This window comes from Coptis chinensis, chromosome 9 (genome assembly GCF_015680905.1).
Source record: "Coptis chinensis isolate HL-2020 chromosome 9, ASM1568090v1, whole genome shotgun sequence".
Classification (NCBI taxonomy): Eukaryota; Viridiplantae; Streptophyta; class Magnoliopsida; order Ranunculales; family Ranunculaceae; genus Coptis; species Coptis chinensis.
The window spans coordinates 66,605,601-66,632,949 of NC_141464.1; the positions used below are offsets into that span (position 1 = coordinate 66,605,601).

The following is a 27,349-nucleotide window of genomic DNA, read 5'->3' on the forward strand; positions in this document are numbered from 1 at the left end:
ATTTGCTCACCAAAATACCTATACCCAGGACCTCTACCACTAGGATTAGGAACATGAACAATATTCCCATCCAAATCAGTCCTAGTATAATTGTGACCACCCAAGTCGATAATCCGACGCTCTCCATGCCCTTTCTTCTCTAATAAGTTTATTAATCTCATCATTAAGGTCGCGAAGTCGATGCTCACCCAACTCCTCGTTTTGAATATCAATGACTTTCCAACCAATTTCACGCATTATCTGGTGCCTCCATTTATCAGCATCGGAAAGATGACGGGATTCGGAAGCGAGAAAAGATCTTTCTTATTCTCTTCGTTCTTTGTTGTTATGTATGTTTAACATAGACTGTGATTTCTCTTCGTTTCGTGCCATCTTTTATTTTAGTTTCTAAACAACGTCTCCAATAATTAACCCTAAAATTATAATAATTATTGTGATTCAATAAATAATCTTATAAACAAAAGTGACGATAGAGAGAGAGAGAGAGAGAGAGAGAGAAAGAGGTGTGGTCTGACGTCTGTGAAGCTTGAAACAACTATCGATTTAATAGAGATTTTTTTAGGTAGTTTAACTGGGAACTCATCAAATTCAAATTGGATTGGGCAACTCCAAAAAAAAAAAAAAAAAAAAAAAAAAAATTACAAATTTGCCATATTACAAGTTTGTCATGAAAGCCCAGCCTAATAACTAATTCAACCAGTCTCACTATAACGAAATTATGGGGGTACATTTAAACAGTCTCGCCATGTCATACACTCAAATGATACCACCATATTGTTCTATTGTACATGCACGCGGTCTGAGCTTGTCGTTTGAGAATTGGCTCTCTGGATTCTCCATGGAACGGTCTAAGTGTGCCGTTTGTGTGTACACTCAAACGGCTTGGCAATATCGTTTGAGACAGAGCTCTCTGTTTTTTTCATGGAACAGTCTGACCATATCTTTTGGTATCACATGCAAGTGGTATGGCTGGGTCGTTTGGGGCTTCTATGGAGTGACATAGGGGAGTCGTTTGGATTAAAATAATTGAGAAGTTTTAAACCAAGGAAATTCCTGATTAACCAATGATTAGCCCAATTAACCAATAAAAATTGGTTACATAAACACCAATTACACTTTTCTTATACATAAACACTGAACATTTTTCCTATAATACAAATCATTAATCAATCATAATTGTACAATAATTTATTTAAACATTGATCTGCAAAATTGAATTAGTAATGATCAATTATCAACACATCCAAATTGAGTTAGCAAAATTGAAATCCGATTTAAAAAATTGGGTTAGGAACAACACAATTAGTTGCACCAACGCAATTACATGCATTATGCACTCTTTATCTTCTGTTATGACATAGTATATATATAACCAAATTAAAATATGTAATCAAACATGTAAAAATCTAAAATAATGTAATGAAACATGCCAAAATCTAAAATAATAATTTGTTTTATATCTAAACTTGTTACTTTTTATTTTTATTTTTCAATTGTGAATCATAAACTAGTTTGGGGTTTAGGATTTGGGGTTTGGGGTTTGGGGTTCAGGGTTTACAAATTTTGTACCAACATATTTTACTCAATTATTTGAAGTAATAATTTGTTTTATATCTAAACTTGTTATTTTTTATTTTCTTTTTCAAATTGTGAATCATAAACTAGTTTGGGAGTTTAGGGTTTAGGGTTCAGGGTATACAAATTTCGTACCAACATATTTCACTCAATTATTCAAAATAATAATTTGTTTTATATCTAAATTTGTTATTTTCATTTTATTTTTCAAATTGTGAATCATAAACTAGTTTGGGGTTTGGGGTTTAGGGTTTAAGGTTTACAAATTTCGTACCGACATAAATAAAATTTAATTTCAAACATATTTCACTCAATTATCTAAATCTAAAATAATAATTTGTTTTATATCTAAACTTGTTATTTCCCATTTTTTTCAATTGTGAATAATAAACTAGTTTAGGGTTTAGGGTTTACAAATATATTTCACTCAATTATTTGAAATATATCAAAATTTCAAATATCTCTACACACAATACTCAAGTTTCTCATTTACTCCTCACTCTTTTTTTCATACTCAATCAAATACTTAAGTTTCTCATTTACTCTTTACTATTTTCATACTCAATCAAAACCCAATCAAAATCCTAAATGGAACACGAAGATAAAGAAGAAGCATTTGAGGTAATGTTTGAGGTGCAACAACTAATTAGAGAAGTAAAAAATAGAAGAAATGTTGAAGGTGAAGAACAATCAATAGAAAGTGAAGAAGTGGCAAAAAATATTGAAAGTGAAGAAGTGGCAAAAAATATTGAAAGTGAAGGTGAAGAAGTTGAAGAAGTTGAAGAAATAGAAGATGCGACTAGTAGAGCAAATGAGATACCGAGAAATCGTCGACGACAAATACAACCAAACCTAAATAATGAGGTAACACTTTATTAGAATGGATACAAAACACTTGATTGAATGAATGAATAAATGAATCTACAAGAGAGCATTGATTAGAATGAATGCAAAACACTTGATTGATTAAATGAATGAATGAATGTAAAATACTTGAATCAATCAATCAATCAATCAACAATATTTAGAACCCGAGCCCAAACAACACCTTTGGGTCGTTTAGGAACTCCAGCAATCAACATGGCTGGGTCGTTAGGACCCTCTATGGAACTACATGGTTGGGTCGTTTAGGTACCCTATTGGCCGATGTGGCTAGGTCGTTTGGACTAAATTTAGTGAGAAGTTCATTTTTTTTTTTGTGACTTTGAAATCCCTCATTACACAAATTGTTTTAGACTCTTGTTTTACTCTATATGTAGGATCATTTGCCGCGATCAGAGAACCGATCTTCTGCAAACTCGAATGACATGGATTGTCAACCGATTTTAAGTAATACAACAAAAATATTTACTACGAAAGAGGTATGATGGAGTATGCATTGATTTCATTTTTTTTTATTTTTTAAATATAATTTTATTAGTGTATTAATAATAGTTTTTTTTTTATGTGTTTAGGTCTTTCATACACGTAGCGAGGCAATTAGTTAGGCAACCGCTAGAGGAAAATAAGTTAATGTGGTTGTGGTAATTGAAAAGTCGAAGTATGATAAAGAAAACCGAGTAGCAAGATTGAATTTGGCTTGCGAGTGCTTGGGTGTGTATTAATCACACAAGAAGGAAGGCGAAAGGAGGGCTAATAAGAGAAAGTCTGGAACCAAGAAATCGGGATGTCCATTTAAGTTAAAAGGTGTTTTCCAACACGACACTGTCGATAGTTGGGAAATAGAAGTTAGAAATGGTATTCACAACCATATATTGGCAAAGACCCTTGAAGGACATGCATTTGCTACTCGTTTGACCGCTCCAAAGTTCGAGTACTTGTCAAAGATGAGTAAGTGTGGAATAAAGCCTAAATAAATTTTGGATTCCATCAAAAATAGGTATCATGAAAACATATCTAGTATATCCCAAGTCTACACTGTAAGGCAGAAGGTGAGGAGATTTGATATGAACGGTCTCACACAATTACAGAGATTGCGTGAGTTGTTAGCAAAAGAACATTATTTTGAGGAGTTGAGAGAGGATGAGAATACCGAAGAGATAACGGGGTTATGGGCCCATCCAGAATGTGTTAAGTTGGCTCGGATTTTTCCAACAGTTTTCATGTTAGACGTTACCTACAAAACTAACAGGTATCGGTGGCCTTTCGTACAATTTGTTGGGGTGAGTTCAACGTGGAAGTCTTTCATCGTGTGTCAGGTACTGCTTCAGTCTGAAACAACAATCAACTATGAATGGGCCTGCGTCAGTTTAATGGCTTGCTTGGTGACAGAAGCTCATCCATGATCGTGTCTGACAGGGACTTGGCCCTGATGAGTGTCGTTGATAAAGTTTTCCAAGACTCACACAAGCATCTATGTAGATGGTATATCGCTACATGCGTCCTTTCAAAATGTTACGATATTTTTCCAAGCGCAGAACTTGTAGAGAAGGCCCAATTCTCATGGAACACTGTAGTCAAATAGAAGATAGAGGTTATTTTCCAACGTAGATGGGATGTTTTGGTACAGGGTTGAGTACTCTAATTTTGTTAGTTATTTGCGAGAGACTTGGTTTCCTCACAGGGATCGATTCGTATGTTGTTGTATTGACCAACACATTCACTTTGGGAGTACAATGACCAATAGAGTTGAAGGGTCTCATGCTCAGGTGAAGCGTGTACTAGGAAATACAAACTATCATGATTTTTTGAGATCCACCCGATTCTAGAGATCCAGATGTCTGAGATTAGAGCTACCTTCGAAAGGAGTATGATTGTAACTCAGCACCACCACCAGATTCCTTTGTTACATGAACTCAGAGGCCTTGTCTCACGCAAATGTTTAGACTTGCTATTTGAAGAAATAGATACCTGTGTAAAACATGTTAAAGATGGAGAGATCAGGTGTTGGTGTTATTTGCGCACGAGCCATGGACTACCATGTGCTCATGAATTAATTGAGTTTGAAGAGCAAGAGCGGTCCATCCCTTTGATTGCTATCGACCCTTTTTGGAAAATATTGTCTGCTTCTCCCAATGTGTTAGTGGGTGTTGGACCCGATGTTAGACCCTCGATGGACTTGTTCATGAAAAGATTTACAATGGTTTCTGAATAAGAGCAGAGGGTTATAATTAGGAAGCTTATGGAGATTGTCATACCAGAAAGTACATGGCTAGTACCGCCTTGTGAGGAAGCAAAGACCAAAGGTCGGCCGAAAGGTAGCAAGAGAAAGCTTCCAATTGGATATGAGAACTCTTCAAAGCGAGGTCCATCTCATTTTGAACATTCTCAATGTGACTATGAGGAGTGGGTCTCGTCACAACAAAATACTACGCCCACCCAAAATACCCACACCACACCAAGAAAGAAGTCTTCTCCAAAAACACCAACCCAAAACACCACACCACACCAAGAAAGAAGCCTTCTCCAAAAACAACCACCCAAAATACCTACACCACACCAAGAAATAAGGTTTCTCCAAAAATACCAAAAATAACCACACCAAGAAATAAGGCTTCTCCAAAAACAACCACACCACAAAATGTGAAAGATGGGGTAGACTTTGGAAAGACGATGGGTCCTAAGGATTACGGGTTGGATATTCCTGATGAAATGCACAAATATATTGTTATAGTCAATGACCCTATTGGTGATGGCAACTACGGTTATAGAGCTTTGTGCATTGCATTAGGAAGAAGTCAAAAATATTGGCCGCATATGAGAAAGGACTTGTACCAAGAGCTTATTGACCACCTCCCCCTTTATTGTATTTTGTACAATCAAAATAATGAGATTGTTTATGTGAAGAAAACAATCCCACATGAAGAAGGTTACACACCCTTAAATAAGTGGATGAGCATGCCCTTAATTTGTTGGATACCTATTTGCTTCAAGATTTAATGTTGTCCTCCTGTATTTAGGAAGTCGTCAATGCTTCCTTATCATGCCACTGAGAATCCAAGCAAATCCTAAGAGAGTTAAAAAGTGTTGGGTAGCGCACATGTTGGTGGAAATTATTTTGTCAATGTTGAACTTGTTGAAGATTGTCTAGTTCCTTCAGTAATGTGTCAATGGCTTAGAGCTCAATATAATATTACTGAAAGTTGGAATTTGGCATTCACAGCAAGGCAATTGTAATTTATGGCATTGAACATTCCCAATCTAATATGGGAAGATGAGCCCGTTGAAGACCTAACAATACATGATATCGACTAAGTTATTCGTATGTTGTCAATATGATATTTTGATGTAATTTGTAAATTCATTTTGACATGTTATTTTGATGTAATTTGTAAATTCGTTTTGACATGTTATTTTGATGTAATTTGGAACAAGTGTAATTTTATTTTATTTTTATGTTATTTGGAAATAATGTTTGGGCTTTTATTTTGTTTGATTTGGAAATCGAGTGATTGACTAAGTTAATTCGGACGGCAATCGAGTGATCGACTAAGTTGTACAATGTTGTCAATATGATATTTTGATGTAATTTGGAGTAAGTGTAATTTGATTTGATTTGATTTGATTTGATTTGATTTTACCCCAAACAATATGGTGAAGTCGTTTGACCTTTGAACCAAATGGTCTGAGCTGGTCATTTAAGACAGAGCTCTCTATTTTTTTATGAAACGACATGGTGAAGTCGTTTGACCTATGAACCAAACGGTCTGAACTGGTTGTTTGACCTTTGAACCAAACGGTCTGAGCTGGTCGTTTGAGATAGAACTCTCTGTTTTTTCATGAAACGATTTGAATGGGTCATTTGGGAATTCAAGGGCACGATGTGGCTGGGTCATTTAAGCATTCAAGGGGACGACATAGCTGGGTTGTTTGGACAAAAAAATTTTAGAATTTCATTTTGTTTTTACAACACTTTCATATCCAAAAAACAAACAAATTTCACTTTCGAAACATCAAATTCATATACCAAACATCAAATTCATATACACTTTCAACTTCATTCCAAAACATCAAATTCCACTTTAAACCATTAAATTCATATACATCAAATTCAATTCGAATACATCAAATTCCACTTCAAACCATCAAATTGGATTCCACTTCAAAATACATCAAATTCAAAAATACATAAATTACATCAAAATCGGAAGCCACATTCAAAAATCAATTATGATAACTGTACCGCCCACCACTGTACTTGCACTTAGTCAAGTTGTACGCCTCCTCGAACGAGGACCTTGCTTCTTCTGGAATATTATTCCCACCTAATTGCATACCTCTCTCTAGTAATTGACTCGTTTCATCGATGACGTTGTTCTGTTGAAATAAGAATGCAAAACAATCATTAAATACCATACCCAAAATACAATTAGAAAATCATAATACTCACAATCGGTGCATAAGTGGGAAGTGCCTGCAGGGAGAAATGGATAGGAAGCTACTTGGGATTTACCAATCGAATATGAGAATGCCTCACATACCACTCCATGTAGTTTGGATGACACTCCCATGGATAAGTACAAATGGGTCCTCAACTATTGGGTTGGATCACGTAATTCTGCCACGACTCCCAATATACAGGCCTAACAGTTGTCAATGTCCATTTCACTTCATACTCGCGTCCGGCTACAGTCCTGGTCGTGTAATTTGGTTTTGGAGGAGCTGTAGGTATAAACTGCATATGACCCAACTGACGCATGAGCCCTTGCAACAGCATTAATCTCCACAATGTCAAAAAAACAGCTCACTCCCTCAAAAAAAGGCAATGTCTTCTGTTTCTACCAAATATGATCAAAACACCAAGTGATGACGAAAGAGGTGAATAACGTAGAAGAGTAGTGCGAAAAGTGATGGTGATTGAGTGAATGATGAGACTGTACCTTTCGATTGCCTACGTATCCAAATTATCGATGGGATCAAGTCTCAAAAACGTAGTTCTTTATGAAAAAGTCACTACAAGAAAACAGGTTATTAGCCACGGCCCAAAACCGTGGCAAAAAACTTTTACCCACGGTTAAAATCTGTCACACGACCGTGGGCTTTTTGTGCGTCGGTAATAGTGTGCCCACAATCATGACCGTGGCAAAAGCCAACCAATAGCCACGGTCATTGTGTCGGTCTAAGTCCGTGGAAGTCGCGACGACACTAGTCCGTGGGAAATGCTGGTTTTTGCTTACGATCACATAATATTAGCCACTGCTTTGGACTGTGGGAAAAGACTTTTTTTTTATTAAAAAAAAATTAGGGCCAATGTCACATTTCAACCTGTTTCTACACATTTTTTCTAATTAAACAACCACCAATTGTCCACAAAACTTTCTACAGATTCTTCATTACACAATTATTAAAAAATAGTTAATAAGGAGAAATACAAGTTGTTCAATTGAAAAATATATATATATATATATAAGTTACGTTTTACTCTAAAATAAGAACATGGACTTGAACACACCCATCTTCATCATCTGGCCTTCACGATACCGTTAAGGCAAGTCTAACCCTTTATATTCTTCAGGCACTTCATGCTTCCCACCATCATCACTTCCATATGGGAAACTAACCTTCACATCATACAAAAAATTCTTATTTAATTGAATAAATTCCAAAATAGTTGTTGCAAAGAATGACCAGGAAAAGAAAAAAATGATTCGTCAATGTACATTCTCACAATCAAGTTGTTTTAAAGTAAGGTCCTTGTTTTTTAAAGTAAATTCTCACAAGAGAAACCATTTATTTAGGAAATTCAATGTATCAAAATAAACTAGCATGCATACCACAAAACACAAAAGTAAAATGCAATCAACCCACGTGTGAGTAGCAATTATAACCCAATGAACATAGAACAAATCAACCCCTATGCCAAGTACGTGACCACTAAACAACATGTCGCCAATAACTAACTTTGAAACATGCACCTCATGTGGTCAGTAACACAAGCCAACTTTGAGAGTCACCATGTACCAATAACCTTACATAGATGCAGTTCTGCTATGTATACCCCATCTTAGTATACTCATGTTCATTAAAAATAAAAATAAAAATAATCTTAATAGACTCATAAAAACTTCATCCTTAGAAAACAAGGACCAATGTATTGAAAATCTGAAATCTATTAAATATTGGGGGCAACAGAAATATTTTGTAATTCATTGACAATATCATATCCTTTCTAGCCTATATGACATATATCAACCTCATGTGTCTACAAAAGATAAACATGATACATAATACATATCAAAGGTCACAACTAAAAGAATAAGATGTGAACTTCAAATAACTAAGTAAATTTTAAATACTAGCTAGCTGCTTGTCAATGTATGAAAAACTCCAAGAGATTATACCTAGCACGAATTTAAGCTCCAACGAATTTCCTTGTACTTGTCAATGTTAAAGAACTCCAAGAGTTTTCCCAGGCATCTGCTAGACAAAGGAAGAATGTTTACATTAGCACCCTAATTATGATCTTCCAAATCCAATCATATATAAGTACCTTTATCTATTGCTTAAACACAACCTCATCAAGTTCAGCATATATAAAAAATCAAGTTAAGGTCCTTTGTGTCGTAAAATAACTCTTATTTCAAATACACATACAAAAAAAATATCTCTAGCTTTCCGTACTTCTGATATAATGATATCAATTCAAGTAGTTTTGTTAACCTGATCCCTAAACCCAAATTACTTGGTTGAAGTGCATGTTCACAAACTCCGCAAGATAATGAGTATTGATCGAGAAAGAAGTTAACCAAATATTGAACTATTAAATTAAAATATGGAATTGGTCAAATCAATCCATCGTCTGAGGAGGATGTAGAGGTATCATCCATTAGAAAACCTATTTAACCATCCTTAACAATAAAAGTCAACAAAATCAGTCACAATTAATACTCGTGGTGGGAATAGCTCCAATGCCAAGTTACAATACTCAAGGTTAACCCAATATATTGGGAGCCTAAGAGTTGGGCCCTTTTAGAAGTCCAAGATTTGCATACACACATTATCGAAAATCAATATATACTAAAAGAGCTAAACTTACCAGGTAGCGGAACAATGAGAATATCACCAGCCTTAACAACAATACTACCCATAGCACTAATATTCATAAGATCAGAAACAGTAGTAGAATACCTTGCTGCAATACCTACCAACGAATCCATAGGCATAACAAGATACGACGAATAAATAGCTGGCAGAAAATTATCATAGTAGAGTTATAAAAAGTACAAGAAATAAAACAACTAAACTCTCCCCAACAATCAAGTACAGTAGGATCCGGTATCGATTTGGCATCTCTAAACTGATCAGAAGAAATAAACAAAACCAGTTAGAGAATACCAAGCCAGCAATAGATGAAATTGTATATCCGAAGGGCATGTTTTAAAATGCGTAGAAACAGATTTATGGATACCATCTACCCAAGAACAGGTAATGGGGATCATTAAAAAGAGATGGGAAGGAATGATAAGGCATTCGACATATGAGATACCATTTGCATTGGTAGTTAAAAAAGATATTAGGTTGATTCGGAAAAGGGCAACGACTTCAGAGACTTTGAGGTCAGTGTAGAAAGTGTAACCAAACATTGCATTGCAACAATCAGAATTTGAGCATTGTTCAATTGTTGATTTTGAGTGGACTAGTGTATTTAACCAAAAAGTTTTAGCAAGTTCTTTGACTGTAAGTAAAGAGCTTTAAGAATATGTGTACAAAGAAAATAAAGTGTTTGATACGTTACATTTAAATCCAAAACATAACAGCAAGTCAGCAACAAAGATTGAGTTTTTCACCAAAATTACCAACAACCGCATTACATTTAAATGAACACCTTTGAGTTCAGAGAAACCCCAAATCGAACAATCAAAGTCCATAGCCGAAATAAAACATTCAATACCAATTGGTGGAGAGAGGGAACCCAAATTTATACCAAATGCTCGGAAATTTTCCTACCAAAATAGAAAAGCTTTTAAGAACAATCCCTAAATGACAACCTTTGCTCAACTTTTTTGGTTTTAGTTTCTATTCGAAATTTAGTAATCTTAAAATCAGTTTTCTTTCCAAGCACTCAAGAAATTAGGCAACAATTTTGATGAACTGGGTTTTGGGAAACCAAAACTTGGAAAATAACTTCAATTAAACTTGAAAAGTGAAACCCCAATGAACGAAAATTATCAAAGTTTGGAATTTTTAGATTTACTTTAAGGAAGAACAAAAGAGATTTTTTTCATCTTTGACTATCGAATTGAACCAAGAAGAGATGCGTCCGCCCTCCACCTTCAAATCCCAACGACTTAATTATAATTCTGATTCAGGCTGTCACAAAAAAATGGGGATGAAAGTTCATCTCGTTGTGTTAAAGAAGAACAATTTCGCTCTAGGGCTTTTTCTCAAGTTCATTTTTTTTTGTTTCAGAATACGTATGTTATTAGGTAGACCTTTGCCTACGGTTCTTGACTTCACAGCAGCCGTCGCTTAACAGTGGCTAAAGGATGCAAAATTGGTCCACGGTCCTTTTAGGAGTAGCGACGGTCACAAAATGTTGGGTATCTAGCAAGGGTAATTGACCGTGGGTAAAAAATCAGGGAATCCGTGGCCAAAAGCTCACTTTCTTGTAGTGAGTAGTTTGGTATTTATATGTATAGACTAGAAACTTCTTGTAGCTCAAGTAATTGTAATTGAACATGACTCTTAATTGATGATTATCTCTTTAATACGAAACGAATCTAGACATAGATTAATGTACGTAAGTAGCAAGTCATGTGGTTAGGGTTCAGACCTAGACAGTTTAGCTAATGGGCATGTACATCATTCCATGATATTGCAAATTGGTCCTTAGCCCTGTTGATTAAACGAATAAAGTGGAGACTTTCACCAATGGACATTTGCCACGTAGGTGGGGGTCGAAACACCGCCCCCTCTTTGGCATGCTAACAAAGTTCATATGGCAAAGAAGGGAAGAAAAATCGAGGAAAAAATGGAATAAGAAAAGAGTGAGCATAATGTATAACAAAGTGTCGTGTGAATGTAAACAATAGGACAATGGACTGTCGGGAAAAATACATGAAGTATTGTGAACGAAATAATGTCAAACTAACTTATATGGGATGCAATGTAGTTAAATGAAAGATGGCTGAAGTGAGAATCGAAATGGGTGGCACAGAAAAAATTGCAAAAGAAATTGATGGAAAAAATTGTACCAAAATAATTACGTAATAATAATAAAATTGATTTTAACTATTCATGCCAATGGACGTTTGCCACGTAGGTGGGGGTCGAAACTCCTTCGACTGGGCGTATAGCTCTAACATTATCATATAGACGCCAATCAACCTTAAACAAAATAAAATGTGTCATTAATCACATACTCAAATAATCAATTACTAAAAAAAAATGAAACAAACTGAAATACTTACATTGAACACCGTCATATCATCAATTATCGCTCGATAATACTGCAATGCATAACATGGGTTCTCATAGTGCACAATGCTAACTGTGTGTCTAAGAACAGGCGACCCAGCTAACTTATACTCCAAGTTTGGGATCGGCCTGAATAACGGGAAGTACTCATAGATCCACGCCTAGATATATACACACACAGTTAACATACTAATAGAATAATATAATTAACATTAAAAAGAATCTGCAAAATATTTAAGTTTTACCTGTAGAAGAGAGGAAGCCTGAAACACCTTTCACCTTCGCACACGTGGCAGTCCAAAGTCCTCTATACAGAAAGGCCAGAATTGCTGCACCCAACGCATACTCACCGATCTCACTGAATTTTAGCAACAGCCTCAAATAATAAACATGCACTCCAATCCTAGACTTGTCGGTGAAGATGGTACATCTAAAGAAAAATAGTAGATAAGCTCTTACAACCCGATGTATCTCCACCAAAGTCGACACCTTTCCCTTTACATTCCTATCTTTGTCCTTATTGTAGACCTTCCCAGCAAACTGGCTCTGCAGGAATTCCAATCTTACCTTTGAAATGAATCGGCTCATGTCCATCTCCACTTTAATCACAGGTAGCGAGACACCCAGAGCATGGTGTAGGAGACTCTCCGATTGTTCACGGGTCAACTCTGTGTTCCCTCTCACTGCTCTACCTCTAATCGCAACGCCTAAGATTTGGGAGACATCATCCAAAGTCACAGTCATCTCCCCAAATGACATATGGAAGGTGTTGGTATCTGGATGCCACCTCTCCACAAACGCAGAGACCAATGCCGGATCTTGATGTTTGTAACACCCAAATACCATATCATAAAACTCAGTCCTCTTAAGCTCATTTTCAAATCTGGGAGATCTTTTGAACTCATTCTTGAGATCCCATTGGCTTAACTTGGATAGATGCAAAACACACTTCAACACTTCACGCTCCGCCTGAAACAACAAAAACTCAATGAGGAGAAGCCAAAGGTTTTGTAAAGACAAAGGAAAATCAAGATACTAAGTATATGATAATACCTTATTTTTCCAAACATCACGAGCCACATGCACCGAATAGTCATACAGAAGCTCTGACTCAGTATGGCCCCCACCACATACACCTCGTGTGTACTCCAAATCATCTTTGGATTTTCTCACATAGTCTACCACTGAAGGTGCTTCGACTTTGACCGGTGCTTCAACTTCCATCAATTCTTCCAAATCATCATCCTCCTTATCATTGTCATCTTCTTCATCACCCTCCTCATCACCAGACTCTTCCCCATCATCCCCATCATTTTCAACTATACTCTTTCCACGATCCATTGCTACATTTACATCATCTAAATCTTTATCTACATTATCTAAATATTTATCTACATTAATATCACCCTCACTCTCAGTTTCATTATCACTCTCAGTATCTACATTACTCGGAACAACCTCATTGTGATCCCCTCTACACACTAAGGCCGAGGTTCCCGCTTCTTTTTTTCTCATATTCTTTCTTCTACATCACCCACATTAGTAGGATCATCATCTGCTTTTCTATCGCCTCTACGGATTGAAGCCGTTGTTTTCGACCCCCTATCTCTCTTCTTCTCAGGCTTAGGCACGTCACCGCGACCCGAAGAGAAATCACCGCCACCAAACAACTTCTTTACACCCTTGAATATAGATTTAACTACATTCTTGACATTCTTTGATCGAGGACCCATTACTACAAAGAAAAATAAAACAAGTATTAGGATTCCAAAACATCCAAACTTCCAAAAATTCCAACAAGGATTACTTCAGCAGTGAAACAAATGTCATAATTGGTAATGGAATCGATCTAAAACTAACTAACAAAACTAATCGAACAAATGTCATAATTGGTAATGGAATCGAACCCATTGCTACAACGAAACAAACTTCCACCAAGATTATTAAAAGAAAAATCAAACACCATTAAATTCAAACAATTTCCAATAGATAATGGAATAAAACTAAAACTAACCAACAAACTCTAGTATTAAACCAGACATTGCATTACTACTCAAATTAAGCTTCCATATTTTTTTTTCTATATTTCCAGCTAAATTACAATGCTTTCTACATTTCGAGTTAAATTAAAATTCTTTCGACATTACAATCACTACAATTACTAAGATGGATAGTTGAATAACACAAACACTCGAACCCTACAATCACTACAAACACTCAACTCTATGACATCCTAAATGAGAAACTTGAACACTCAACTCCTTACAAACACATTCAAATGACCTCATTGTGTCGTTTGGGTCATATACAAAACGACCTCGCTGAGTTGTTTGGGGCATTTTCAAACGACCTCACTAGGTCGTTTGGGGTTTTTTCAAACAAAAACAATAATTCGTTTTGGTACTTCCAAACAATCTTGGACTCACCAAAATAACAACAAAACATTACGAGTAATCAAAATAACAATAACAACCATACTCATTATTCAACAATATACACAAAAAATTGAGAAACTAGAGTTTAATCAAAAAAGAAATAAATTAAATTGTGCACTCACCAAAATTGTTATTCGAAACTGGAGAAATGATTGTTTGCACCAAACTCCAAACTCTCAACCAAGCTCCAAACTCTCAATCTCCATAATGCGCCCAAACACAATGTCCACAATGAGTGTTAACAACAATGTCCACAATCAATTCAAACTCAAACTCAAATTTTGTTTTGGCGTTTTTTGGATTTTTTGGTGAAAAATCGCAAGAGAGATGACCAGTTAGAATACTTTGTAGCCAGTATGCGTTGAGGGGGGTGGGCAATTGAGTTTTTGCTGGAGGCTGCCCAATCGAATTCTAGTGGTGCCCAATATAGGACTCTTTTTATACCATATTCTAGACGAATATCGGTTGCTGTTGATACTTTTCATCTTCGGATGTGAAGAGCCCAGTATGTGGATCAGTGGATGCGTAGACAGTCTTTGGGCACCCACGGGTTATGGAGTAAGGGCCCAGCCCACAGTGAAAATTCCAAGCAGTCAATCATCAGATTTCCTAGGCTCAAAAAATTGATTTTCTTTTCTGTTAAGTTGTGTGATGAAAAACAAAGTAAACATCTTTTTTCGAGCTCGAGTTGTCCTGTGCTACGAGAGCTACCCATCATACTGCAAGATGTATGGTCGCGATTAGAATTTTACAATGTTTGTACATAACTTGAAGACTTTGCGGTTTCGTGCAATGAAGTCTTCTTATTTTATCTCTGCCCCGTATCTCCAGAGAATTATCTACGCTGATGCCACAGCACCAAACATTAGTCCGGAAACCCTCACTTCTTTGGTGAAAGCGAGTTTCAGTTTCATTCGGTGTCGTATGTGCATTGATCTAATGATATTCACCGTGCCAGTACGATCTTGAAGAAGTTGAGTAATGTGGTTTCACTTAAATTGAAGTCTAATTACATTGAGGTAAGAATAATTCTATATAATATCAAATTTTCAGTTATTTAGCTTAGGGTAATAATATATATACTTCACAATGATTACATTTTGTGCTCAGTATCTTTGTAGAGATCCTGAGTTTTTAGCATCACTGCCTCCACCATGTTGTGGCCTGGAAGAATTAAATCTTCAGATACTTCCTACCCAAAATTCAATCATGTCCACATGGTATTCCAAACTTGAAAAGATTGTTCATACGTGTTGATCATCTCGAGGTACGTCTTGAAAACATACCGGTTTTTTTTACCCATTATGGTTACAAGTAGAGCCGTAGAGGTATACTGGCTAAAAATATATATAGTTCGTTGGATCCATGTCATATTCGAATACGGCAGTGTAGTCAAGGCGCGTGCCTAGGAGCGCTTAAAGCGCAAGGCGTACGCATTTTAGTGTCTCGTCTTGACCAAGGCGCGAGAGATAATATAAGGTGTGCGTTTTTTGTGCTTTTTTGCGCTTTTTATCGAGGCGCGCGCCTTATCAACTTTTACAGTTTTTTCATTTTTTTTACAATTTTGCTATACGTGACACATTTACACTCTATCCAATTGTTGTATAATATAAGAAATTGTACAAATTTAGTAAGTTTCATTGTGGAGTACACTTTAAACTTAATTTTGACTAGTTTTTGTTAAGTTGTATGGATTGAGAGAAGACACAAAGATGGATTAAATTTTAAATGAAATTTTACGGGATTCTAAAATTGAATCACGTGTTCTATTTTATGAAGAACTCATTTGGCTCAATTCGATCAGTTCATTATTTTAGTTTATTGAAGTTGAGCTAGATTGTATTGAGAGATACGAGTTTTATTTTGCTCTTTACTTATTGTTTAAGATTTTTCTTTTAAATGACTACAATGGTTTTATGTTTACAATCACATAAAATTAATTTTAAAATTTAGCTAAGCAAATCAGTGATAATTCATATCATATTTAATATTTTTTTTATTTTTTATTTGATATATCTATTTTTTTTTATTATTATGCTCCTCACTTCAATCAGGTCGCGCCACATCTTGCGGCTTAAGCAACAAAAAGGTGTTGCGCTTTAGGTTGCGCTTTAATGCCTTTACTACACTAGTCTATGGTATCTTTTCTGATGTTAAACAGTTACAGTGAGTCCCCTTTATTCTCTTGTAGTCTTGCACTCTTGGGTCCAATAATAACTTTGGCAGTAAATAAATTTGGTTCGAAGATTAATATTGTTGATGGCTATATGGTATGAATTTTTCAGGCCATGTAAGTGTTATAATTTTGATATGAATGCTGAAAAATAAGCATTTCTACTAACTTAACTTGCATTAGAAACATAAATAAGAATTATATTGGAGTGAATATTATGAGATTGGTTTATATAGTTGCTTGAAATTTGCAGAAAATGTACAATGAGTCAAGGACTCAGGGAGGAATATAATTGGATGCTTTTATGCCCAGGTTAATCACGTGAAATACACGTATCGATCTAGTGAAAGAAACTGTTATTCCCAACCCCTCACATTGGGTTTTGTTCTTCCATCTAAAACAATTTTGCCCCTTTTTATATGATACAAAAGATACAGTGTCCGGAAGGGTTTGATTTTACATTTATAAATGCCCCGTTGTCTCAAATATTTTGCTATTTTATTGTGGGTGAGCCTTTTTTACAGTAATATTAGACCAACCCACTTACTTGATTTACTATTAGAACCTATTAATTAATGTGTCCAAAACTTTAATCATTGATTTACAGAGAAATAACAGAGAAATATGTACCCGTGGTTATCCAAATAGTGAGTCCCAATAATAAGTCTTTATAGCACTACTCGCCTTTTTGAAAGCAATCAGGAAATCTATTTGGCTGATACAATCTACAAATTACACGAGTTCTAAGTTGAAATCCTTTGCATTGTATATCGAGTAGAGCAGGAGTGCTCATTTACTTCTGTAATTACCCGAGTAAACTTATGGACAAGCGCATTAGGTTCTGAACACCCAAACCCCATTTCTTCAAACAATTTAAAGTTAAAAACATATAGAATAGTCAAATATCATACCAATCTGTTTGTCATTCATGTGGGTTCGTATAATATTGGACAAGTTCCACGTCTTATGTATAATTTATGATCCGACTTAACAGTAACAAATCATAATTAAGGTGCAACTACTGAGATTAAAATGGAAAAGCCCACAAATTCTAACTTACTTCTTTCTTTTCAAATTTTCAGTTAATTTTGAATTTTGAAATTTTCATTAGAAATGGAAGTTTCTTGTAAAAGTTGCACCCCATTTACATCTTCAACATTGGTCATAAACTCAGAATCACAGACCAGTAAAATTTACAGTAATTTATTTAGCCATACTGATATTCAAACTAAACAAAATAGAATTGCAATTGTAATTTGTAGATAAACAAAGAACAGCTTTTCTCATTAACATAATAAATTTTTTTTCAATTACACTAATAAACAACTATTACAAAAACATATTCCTAATCCACTAGTAATTTCTACATCTAACGTTCCCCATTCAGTCTTGAATGTTGGATCTTCACTCGTCATCAGCAGAAGCAGCAGCAGATTTAGTACCAGCCTTCTTAGGCAACAAGAGATTATGAATATTAGGCATGACCCCACCATTAGCAATAGTAACAGCCCCAAGCAATTTACTCAACTCTTCATCATTCCTCACTGCCAACTGAATATGCCTTGGCACCACTCTAGTCTTCTTATTATCTCTAGCCGCATTTCCAGCCAACTCCAACACCTGAAATAAATAAAAACACACAAACCCAGATTCATAAAACCAAACAATATTTTTGAGAAATTAAACATTGTGAGTAATTGGTTACCTCAGCAGCGAGATATTCAAGAACGGCAGCGAGATAAACAGGAGCACCAGCACCAACACGTTCAGCGTATTTACCAGCCTTGAGAAAACGAGCGATTCTTCCAACTGGGAATTGAAGACCAGCCTTGCTACTTCTTGATGTCGCTTTCTTTGCTGCCCCTGAACCTATTGCCTTTCCTCTTCCAGCCATTTTTTTTTTTATTCAATTGGAAACAAGGTTTTGTGGGATGCTGGTGTTGTTGTGTTTGGTTTATATAGAGAGACTGGGGAGATTCTATTGGTTGAGAAAGAGTGGTGCGGATTGTAATCGTTGGCCGTTGATTTGAAGTTGAGGAATGGACGGTGAGATGAAAGGTTAATTAGTCGGTATTTTAGCATCGTGTACGCATTTGGTTTTACACGTGGATGTCAATGAGATATTAATAACTACTAGGAAATCCAGTATCAGTCTATCAGATGAGCAAGAAAAAACCGAAAAAACGATGAGCTCTTAAAAGCCTAAAAACACCCTTCGGTTTAAGTGACTTGAGAATTCAGATTTAACTCAAATGATTCAATCATTCAATGTGCCTGGTAATGCTCAGATATTAGTGGCTTTCTTTTTTCGATTGTTTTCAGTTTTCTTGTGCGACTTCAGTATTCCTCGTTTTAATTCTTCATTTTGATGAGTCTCACAGTCAGTATATATCCCTTATATAAAGCATTCACTTCAATCCGTGGTAACTCGGAACACACTTTGAAAATGAACATAATCTTGCAAAGACTTGTATTCCGATTCAGTTTTGTTACTGTGTCTGCACAAAATTTTAACTGTGGAATAAAAAAAAACTAACGAAAAAAATTTCCACTGGTAGAGATGGAATTGTTAATGATCTGATATGTATATCGTTAATTCTGTTTACAAAGCTCGACCAGCAAGCTCAATGCCCAAAATTATGTAACCTTGGAACAAATGGATTTTTTATTCCCCGTGTTTGACGGCTAAAATATATTGTTGTTAGAGTCAGCTTGGTAGTTAACATCCACTGCTGCTTGACTGCTTCCCTGAACAAGGTGCCCATGAAGAAGTTAAAGAAGCAATGGATCTATCCTGTTAAAGACCAATCTTATTAACAAATTAATGTACATGGAAAATGGGCAAATTGATCAAGGATCGAGCTAAAAACTTCATAACTTTCTGCAAACCACCATTCTCTGCATAAATCTACAGTACTCAGCAGATACCTCATGACAGTCTTTGTGGACACCTGAATAAAATGGCAGAAATACAAAGAACTATTAACTAGTAAGTTCGAGACAGGCAATAACGGGCTTAACAGCATTTGAGATAATAATCGTTTTTCTCATTCGAGATTCACTATGTTGTTTCAAAGCCAAAGACATACCTCTGAACAATAAAAGCTAAGAGTCCTCATCATCAGAACTGGAATGATCCATTCGACGGTCCACGATTGCAGGGAAGAGACGCTGATGCAGATCTGGAGAAGGTGGCACCGATGGACTCTCCTTATTTCTTGGTATTCTTGTTGCCTTCACTGTCGATTCTTTCACTTCTTTGCATGTCTTGTCTAACATTATCAAAAAATTTCTGACAATCACAAACAAGCGCAAGCCCTCATCCTTCTTTGCATTCCCATGGAAGTAATCAGCTGTGCTTCTTACCAGGGACATTATTCTTTTCTCTTCCTCCAGTAGCCATTTGATGTCGACCTCAGCATTCTGTACAAAACTTTGTAGGATTCGATGGAACCCACTATCTTCCTCTAAACTTTTCATTTCTGAGTTCAAGAATTCCCTGCTCTTACTTAGTGCATTTTCAAGTTTGGCCACCGTGCCTGACAAGCCATCTGCGTCCTGCACTGATGCCTTCTTCACGTTCTCAAGCTCACCACCCAAACTTGAAACCACCTGAAGACCAAGGCTGCCATAATTCTCTTCTGTTTCATGAAGAGAATCCTCAAAAAGGTCATCTGATTTAACACTTGAGAGGCTCTGGCTTTCTCTAGCTGCCCGGGCTGCTCGTATCCCTTCAGAACGGATAATCTCTAAGACAACAAAATTCAAAAGAGTGGTCTTTCCATCTATTCCTTTCACATCTGCCAGTTTCAGGAGTGTGTCAAGCTTGAAAGCCTGAGCGCCACCGCGGAATGTACCATCGTTCATGCGGTTGCCAGTTTTGAGAACAGCTTCCAATAGTTTTAGGAACAGCCGACTGTTTCTGAGTTCCTTGCAAGCTACCTGCAATGCAAACAAAGTAGGATACAGTAAATACATTAATTAGGATCTGAGATAAGATGACTGCGATTAGAGGTCGCTTTTCCCATTATCAGTAGCAATATATATCTGCGCTGTCTGAGCAGTAATATGCAGTAAACCAAATTTTAGCAATTTCAGTAAATCTTAAATTTATCGAAGATATATTTCTAAAAATGCCATAACATCCCTTTTCCTTTACCATTTGATCATTAAGAGCTGCTGCTTCAAATATTTTAAGATATAGGGAATCACTTTTGGACTAAAACTGTTGATCGAATTCTTCCTGGGAAACAGGAAAGAGGGCATCCACTTCAGAAGAAAGAACCAACTGATTTTATGGTTGCAATGTGGCACAAAGCTCAAAGATAGATCCCCCTAATAGGGGAACATCTGCTGCTTTTCATCATTAGTGCATGCAGATCTTATGTTTTATCATTTGTTGGAGCAAAGATTCATCAACAACGAAACACTTAACAAGGACAGCAAAGTTTTTTAGTAGAAGTACAAAGAATTTACTTTATAAACAGTCGGACATGTGCACTCCCTAGGTATTTTGTCAAGAGGTTAGCTTCATCATTGGTCTATACTCTATACTCTACGACTATACCAGAGATAACTTACAACTTCAGTCCACCAGGTAAGTCTGAAAGATCTATTCAATTTAGCATTGTTCCAGACCGTCAGAAAGTATGAGATACACTCCCGCTAAAAGGTTCACAAGTACCACATCTCTCCATGCTAGGGACCACCAAAACATGTAAATACAACCAATCTTACTGTTCGACTCTTTAAGGTAAATTGCATTTAGAGACTATAAATCAAGGAGAGGAGTTTCATGAGAGGGATAAGTGTGGAACGAATATTCGAAATAAGGAACAAGACAAAATAGATAAGCTAATTCACAAGGAACAATCTTTCCATGTAGGGTGAAAGGGTGACAGCTGCTTGACCAATAACATACTCCTCACTTTACAACTATCATCAGCCACTACTCGCTACTCTGGAAGTATATAGCGTATTTTATACACCTTTAGAGACACACTCTACAAAGGCCTAAACGTCAACACAATGAGGAATCAAATAATGGCAAGGACTCGGACAAACCACCTGATAGGCTCTCATAGTATGTCTAGTTAGCTACGCATTGCCCCATTATTTTCATAGATGGAACCATTCTATCAGTAGGAAGTTCAAAAGTTCATAATTAAAAAGGGTGCTGACAATGTTAAAAAAAAAATCATTGGCATCCCCTTTTTGACGAAGTACGAATGGTAAATATTGCAACACTTGGTAAGTGAATTAATTTAGAGAACCTAGTCCTCACCTCTAAAGTTGCCAATGATTCCTTCACACTCGAGACCTCCTCCTGGTAAGAACTCATGAAGCACAACGAATCCAGTCGTCTAAAAGCAAAAGGGATATCAACTAGAATTTTTAAGAATCTCTCTGCCGGCCCTAATTGGGAAAGCTCGCCACTATACAATCTAAGCTTCAATTCTTCTTCCGCTGTTGGTGCCATCTTCAACAATGTCTGGCAAAGCTCCACGGGAAGCTCATTTCCTGCTTTGGTGAACGCAACATGTTAAATGAAGATCTACCGCAGTAAAACAAAATACAACCATACCAAAAATGAGCAAACACTAGAAAGAAGTAATCAGATACATAAGTTCGTAACATAGTTATTTGGATCATGTAATCACACGCAATTAGAATCATTACACTTTCGTTTTAAGAGTATGTATATCACTATTAATACCCAACATTTTCGTAATAATAATGGATCTCCTTATTTAACCTCACTTGTCCATTTTCATTATTTCATCGGAGCAAAATGGTCTTGGAGCAAATTTGGAACTTCCAGTAAATATGAGAGTCCAGTGGGTGTTGGGAGTAGAATGAAACCTATATTGCTCACCTAAACCTGATTAGGGGGGAAAAAAAGGTAGGCTAGCCATACAGCTGGAGACTTCCATCTAAGTGAGACGTTGGGCCTCTGACACTCTGAGAAATAGAATGAAACTTGAATTTCAAATTTAACTTTATAGGAATCCAAGAAGCAATGCTAAGATCAATCATTAATTAAGGCAACAAAGATTATCTAACAGGACGAAGTATATCCATTGCAGCTTTAACAATGACAGGTAAAGGAATGGGGGAAATTGATTGGGAGGAAATATCTGAAAGAAGAGTTTAAACGGATACCACTTGGCATAAAAAAGACGGTGACACCGAAGTATGAAACATAGATTACGATTGATATTTAGTTCATAGTATGGTTAACATGTTATAAGCTCAAAACGCTTACACAAAGTTGATGAGCTCCAGTAGCAGTTATCAAAATCCGATAATTATCCGATACTTAAAGCATTCTAGGGACATCAAAAGTGGATGTCGTTGAATTAGTAAACAGGAAGAGAATAGAGCGGGACCTGAACATTACTAACTTAAGGAAGGGGCCCTATGAAGCAGTTGGTGCAGGCCCTGTTATGTGCTAATATATACTGGGACAAAGAGAAAAAACAGAAAGAAGAGATGAAGAAACCAACCAAGTTGGTTTTTCAAAATGAATATGGCGGAATATACTTTGGGCAAGTAACCGAAGACAATTCATGAATATGGCCACAGCCAAGGTTCAGAGAATAACATGAAACTAGATGTCATGGATCATGTACGTTGCTGCTTTGCTCACATTTTCCGTTTTAGGCAACCAGAGAACCTTTTTACCAATTCACTTAAATTCTGTGCAGACGAGGTGTGGAACAATTCACTGACACAGCTTTTGTGAAAGCCGTTCTGGATTGGTGAATGAAAGTACCATTGCAATTACAACAAATTGCTTGGCAATGAGGTAAGATATGGTTGTCACCCTTACTTAGGAAGATGCTCAGTCAATTGCATTACCCACACAACACAACAGTAAATATTACAGTATCTTGTCCATCCTATAGTCCTTTATCTATATATTGGCAAGCCTGTTTGAAATGAGAACAGTAACTCAGGAATGCTAACACCCAAAGATTTTACCAACTAAGCTAGCTGGCACCTGCATACTCCTTCAGATTAAATAAGAATAGCATGTTATCATCACTGCAAATTACTTGTGATGATAGTAACAAGAAAGGAGGAATTACCTTCATAAAGTGCATCACAGACTTCTTCTGTTGTCAAATTTAGTGCCCTTAGAAGTATTGATAAATTCTGTGCCTTCTTAGAATCAATAATCTGAATGTACTGTGTAGAAGGATCTTGAGACAGCACATCCTTTTTGCGTTCAGCTTTGGCTTTATCGGCATTGTTATACCCAAAAAGAGTTTCTATCATCTCTTCATTAAACCTGTAAAACTCCATTCTTTCAGTATAACTCACTCCCTCTGATATATATCACTAGTTTAAGATGAAGATTGATGAGGAACTAAAACAGACAGACTTACTGGAATGAGCCTGACTTAATTTGATGCCAAACCATTGACTGATCAGGGTTTGCAAGTACTTTGTCCCAGAAGAACGGCTTTAGCTTAGTTTTTGGAGCTTCAGCTTCAGACTCTGCTCCAGCACTGGCCGTATTTCCTGTATGGTTTTGCCCAAGAGGCGACGGATGAGCCACTTTTGACTTCGTAGAGAAAGGTTGGGGTGGACGAGGTGGTGCACCACCCATGGGAGGAGGTGGAGGACGAGGACCAGGCTTGACGCCGAAAGGTATAGGTGGTGGTGGTGGTCCAGGTGGGGGTGGACCAGCCCTACCTGGAGGAGGCTTTAGAGATTGAGTAGGTGGGACTGGAACAGATGTATTTTCGGCTACAGCAGGTGAGTCGATTGAAAATTTTGCAGAACCTAAAGCAGTTCCTGAAAATGAAGCTCCACTTAGCCAGAGTTTGTCCATATCAGCATCTATCGAATTTCTATCCAAAGACGATAGTCTTCCATTTTGGGTAGGAGAACTAACAGAGACAGTTCCAATCTTCTCTCTGCTGATTGAATTTCCTAAACCCATAGATTTGTGAGAGGATCCTGTAAAAATTAAAAGACCAAACGCAACATGACATAAATAGTTAAGGATGTTAATAACAAAATTAGGACAAACTGATCCATAGACATTTTTTCGGGTACATACCACCAGAAAAATCACTTAAGCTTATGGAGAGGAGAGGACTGTCATCCCTTGGCCCATGTGTATAAGTAGAGCTTTTTCGGTACTTCTGGTAACAACAAAAGAGCAGAGCAGCAAAGAGGAATGTTATCCCTGCTGTTACAACAACAGCAACAATAATTTTTCTTGAGCCACCTCCACCTCCTGATGTTACAGGCAGAAGACTTCCAGAGTTATGTATAGTAGCTGGAGGTTCGGCACTCGAATTAGTAACTTGCGGATAAGATGGTCGTTGTGGAGCCTCAGCAGGGGCCTGAGGGCTGGGAACTTCAGAGCTACCAACTGTTGGACCAGCTGCTGGTCCTGGAGCATAAGTAGGAGGTGCAACCCCAGGGGAAGGGGAAGGGGCAGGTGTTGCTGCCCTTCCAGGCACCTCATCAATCAGATATCTTCTTGAAGCATCAGGCCATCTAAAATGGTATTTAAGGTACTCAGTAAACTGGCTTTTATAGCCAACCTCTTTCCCATAGCGATGCTTTGTTAAACAATCTAGAAGAGTTCGCTTAATATGGGGAGGTAGGATACTGATGGCTTTTCTTAGGTTTCTCCTCGCTAATGACTGTTTGTCTGAGTTGCTAGCTTTGGAGTAAATGGACATCTCTTCTGAATGACACAAGTCACGACCTTCAGAATTTCCTTGCATGTCCATCAAACCCACCTTGCAATTACTCCACAACCACTTTGCCTGCAGTTTCACAACATTGTCAAATTGCAGAGATAGTAAATTAGTGTTACAGTATGTCATGGTGTTTGAAATTTTATCAATTATATATAATCAAGCTTTCTCATGACAATCCTGTGTATTACTGGACACCTTCATGGAGATATTACATGGAATATGAAGAAGGATCAAACTTATGCAGTATGTCGATTGCAATATAAGGGAGTTTACAAAGTAGAGACTAGATAGAGAGTCCATTTCGGGCGATTAACATGACAGACTACAATTATACAAAATTTACAAAATACCCTAGTGCAAACTGTTTTCAAAGTCATATAAAGGTAAAGACCAATTAACGGAACACCTTCTCTTTCTAGCTCAAGCTGATAGTGTGTCACTGATGAGAATGACAAAAAAACTTGAATACATGAAATTACAGAACTTTTGGTTGAAGTGTCCAAGTTCCTTCTAAATAGGGAAGAACAAGGAAAAAAGAAAAAAAGGATTTATCAAAAGTTGAAGTGTCCAAGTTCCTTCTAAATAGGGAAGAACAAGGAAAAAAGAAAAAAAATGATTTATCTCAATTATAGATCATAATCAAACTGCTCATACCCATCATAATAATAAGGTAATGTCCACGTTACTTTTTAGAAACCATCATCTTCTGCAATATAGGTCAATGCATTAGCTAACAGTCATACATATCCTGACAGTAAAGTCTCTCCCTCCTATATATTTCAGTTAACAAGAATCCAAGTTTGACAAGAAGTTCAGAACGATTCTTTTCAAAAAACTTACAACTATTCATCTCATCAATGTCTTATGTTACACGCCTGAGTCGGCGAGTCCAAAGAAAAAAAATATAAAATAAACCTCTTATTTTCACAAAACCATAATCTATGTCTCATGCTGTGCAGCGAAGTCAACAATATAGTTTCGTTCTTCCATAAGCCCATATTCAAAACATGTATAAAGCCTTCCTTGTTAGTTCAACCATTGTTCAATTCCACCTCTTTTCAACCCCAAACTGTACTGAAACAAATCTTTGATTATTGCTGTCAGTGACACCGGCTTTATTGGACATCTCCATACAACCACAATAGAAATTCCAGATCAAGATCTATTTAAAGATGTAGCTTCTCTTGAACCAATAAAGTTATCCAAGAAGAAACAAAGATATATAATTTATTTCCCGCAAGATGTACTCCGCCCTTAAGGGTTGCATATTACAGAACCATAAGATGACTATAGTCTCTTCAGATACCCTTATACAAACACCGATACTCACTGGTATTGAAAAGCCCCCATGGCAATGTCTGAACATCACTAAAGCTATTCTTTGGTCTTTGTAATAGGTTTCTATGCATTCAGTTCTTACATGTTTATAAGGAAACTACTTGGCTAGTCTTGCCACTGATCACAATTGTATGTACTTTTTTCACCACACTAATTTGCATGAGATTCTTATACTACATTTCAAAACAGAAAAAAATATATACAAGTAAATGGCATAGGTATGTATATTACCGTGTATTCATCTTTGTGTTGAAAAGTGAAATCCAAAGAATCTCTTCTAGTCCTCCCTTCCAAACTACCAATCCTTAATGCACAAACCAAACTAACAAAAACAATAATACATCCAAATCTTCTCATATCCATTACCTATCGTATCATTCGTATTCCAAAGCATATTATCTCTCTATTCATTCCAGCTCAATTTTGATAATTCGGTATATAAACCAAAATGTTGCGAAATCTCGGAGACTCTTCTTCAATTTCGTCAAGATTTAGATCTAAATAGACACAACCGTGTTGTTGGGAATAGAAAGTGAAATAGAAAATCTTTTTGTTTGTTTGTTTGTTTGTTTATTTTACTGGACAATGACACTTTTTTTTTTTTTTTGTCGTGTTTGAAAAATGAATGAAGCCGCAAAGAAACAGAAGAAGGAAAGATTAATTAATGTTTGATTCAATAATAACGCGGAAAGGAGACGTGCTAGAGGAAATTACTATATTTTGTGATAAGGGACTTTTTTGTTACA

The 27,349-nt window shown here is 36.5% G+C and overlaps 2 protein-coding genes and 1 long non-coding RNA gene across 3 annotated transcripts; all 3 read right to left on the bottom strand.

Moving 5' to 3' along the window:
* Nucleotides 1–7,943: 7,943 nt before the first annotated feature.
* LOC147477479 (uncharacterized) lies at nt 7,944–10,448 on the bottom strand. Its single transcript, XR_015207349.1, has 4 exons — nt 10,340–10,448; nt 9,551–9,655; nt 8,856–8,931; nt 7,944–8,070 (listed from the first exon to the last, which is right to left on the bottom strand). It is a non-coding gene; the product is annotated as an uncharacterized LOC147477479 (long non-coding RNA).
* A 7,354-nt stretch (nt 10,449–17,802) lies between these two features.
* Nucleotides 17,803–18,472, bottom strand: LOC147477480 (putative histone H2A.3). Its single transcript, XM_086581796.1, has 2 exons — nt 18,245–18,472; nt 17,803–18,159 (listed from the first exon to the last, which is right to left on the bottom strand). The coding sequence occupies exons 1-2, from the start codon at nt 18,431–18,433 to the stop codon at nt 17,944–17,946; spliced, it is 405 nt and encodes a 134-aa protein (XP_086437922.1). The 5' UTR covers nt 18,434–18,472; the 3' UTR covers nt 17,803–17,943.
* Nucleotides 18,473–19,181: 709 nt separating this feature from the next.
* On the bottom strand, nt 19,182–27,337 carry LOC147477481 (formin-like protein 3). Its single transcript, XM_086581795.1, has 7 exons — nt 26,835–27,337; nt 24,611–25,331; nt 23,931–24,507; nt 23,631–23,833; nt 21,824–22,059; nt 19,629–20,481; nt 19,182–19,490 (listed from the first exon to the last, which is right to left on the bottom strand). Exons 1-6 carry the CDS (start codon nt 26,964–26,966, stop codon nt 19,645–19,647), a joined length of 2,706 nt encoding a protein of 901 aa, XP_086437921.1. The 5' UTR covers nt 26,967–27,337; the 3' UTR covers nt 19,182–19,490; nt 19,629–19,644.
* Between the last annotated feature and the right edge of the window lie 12 nt (nt 27,338–27,349).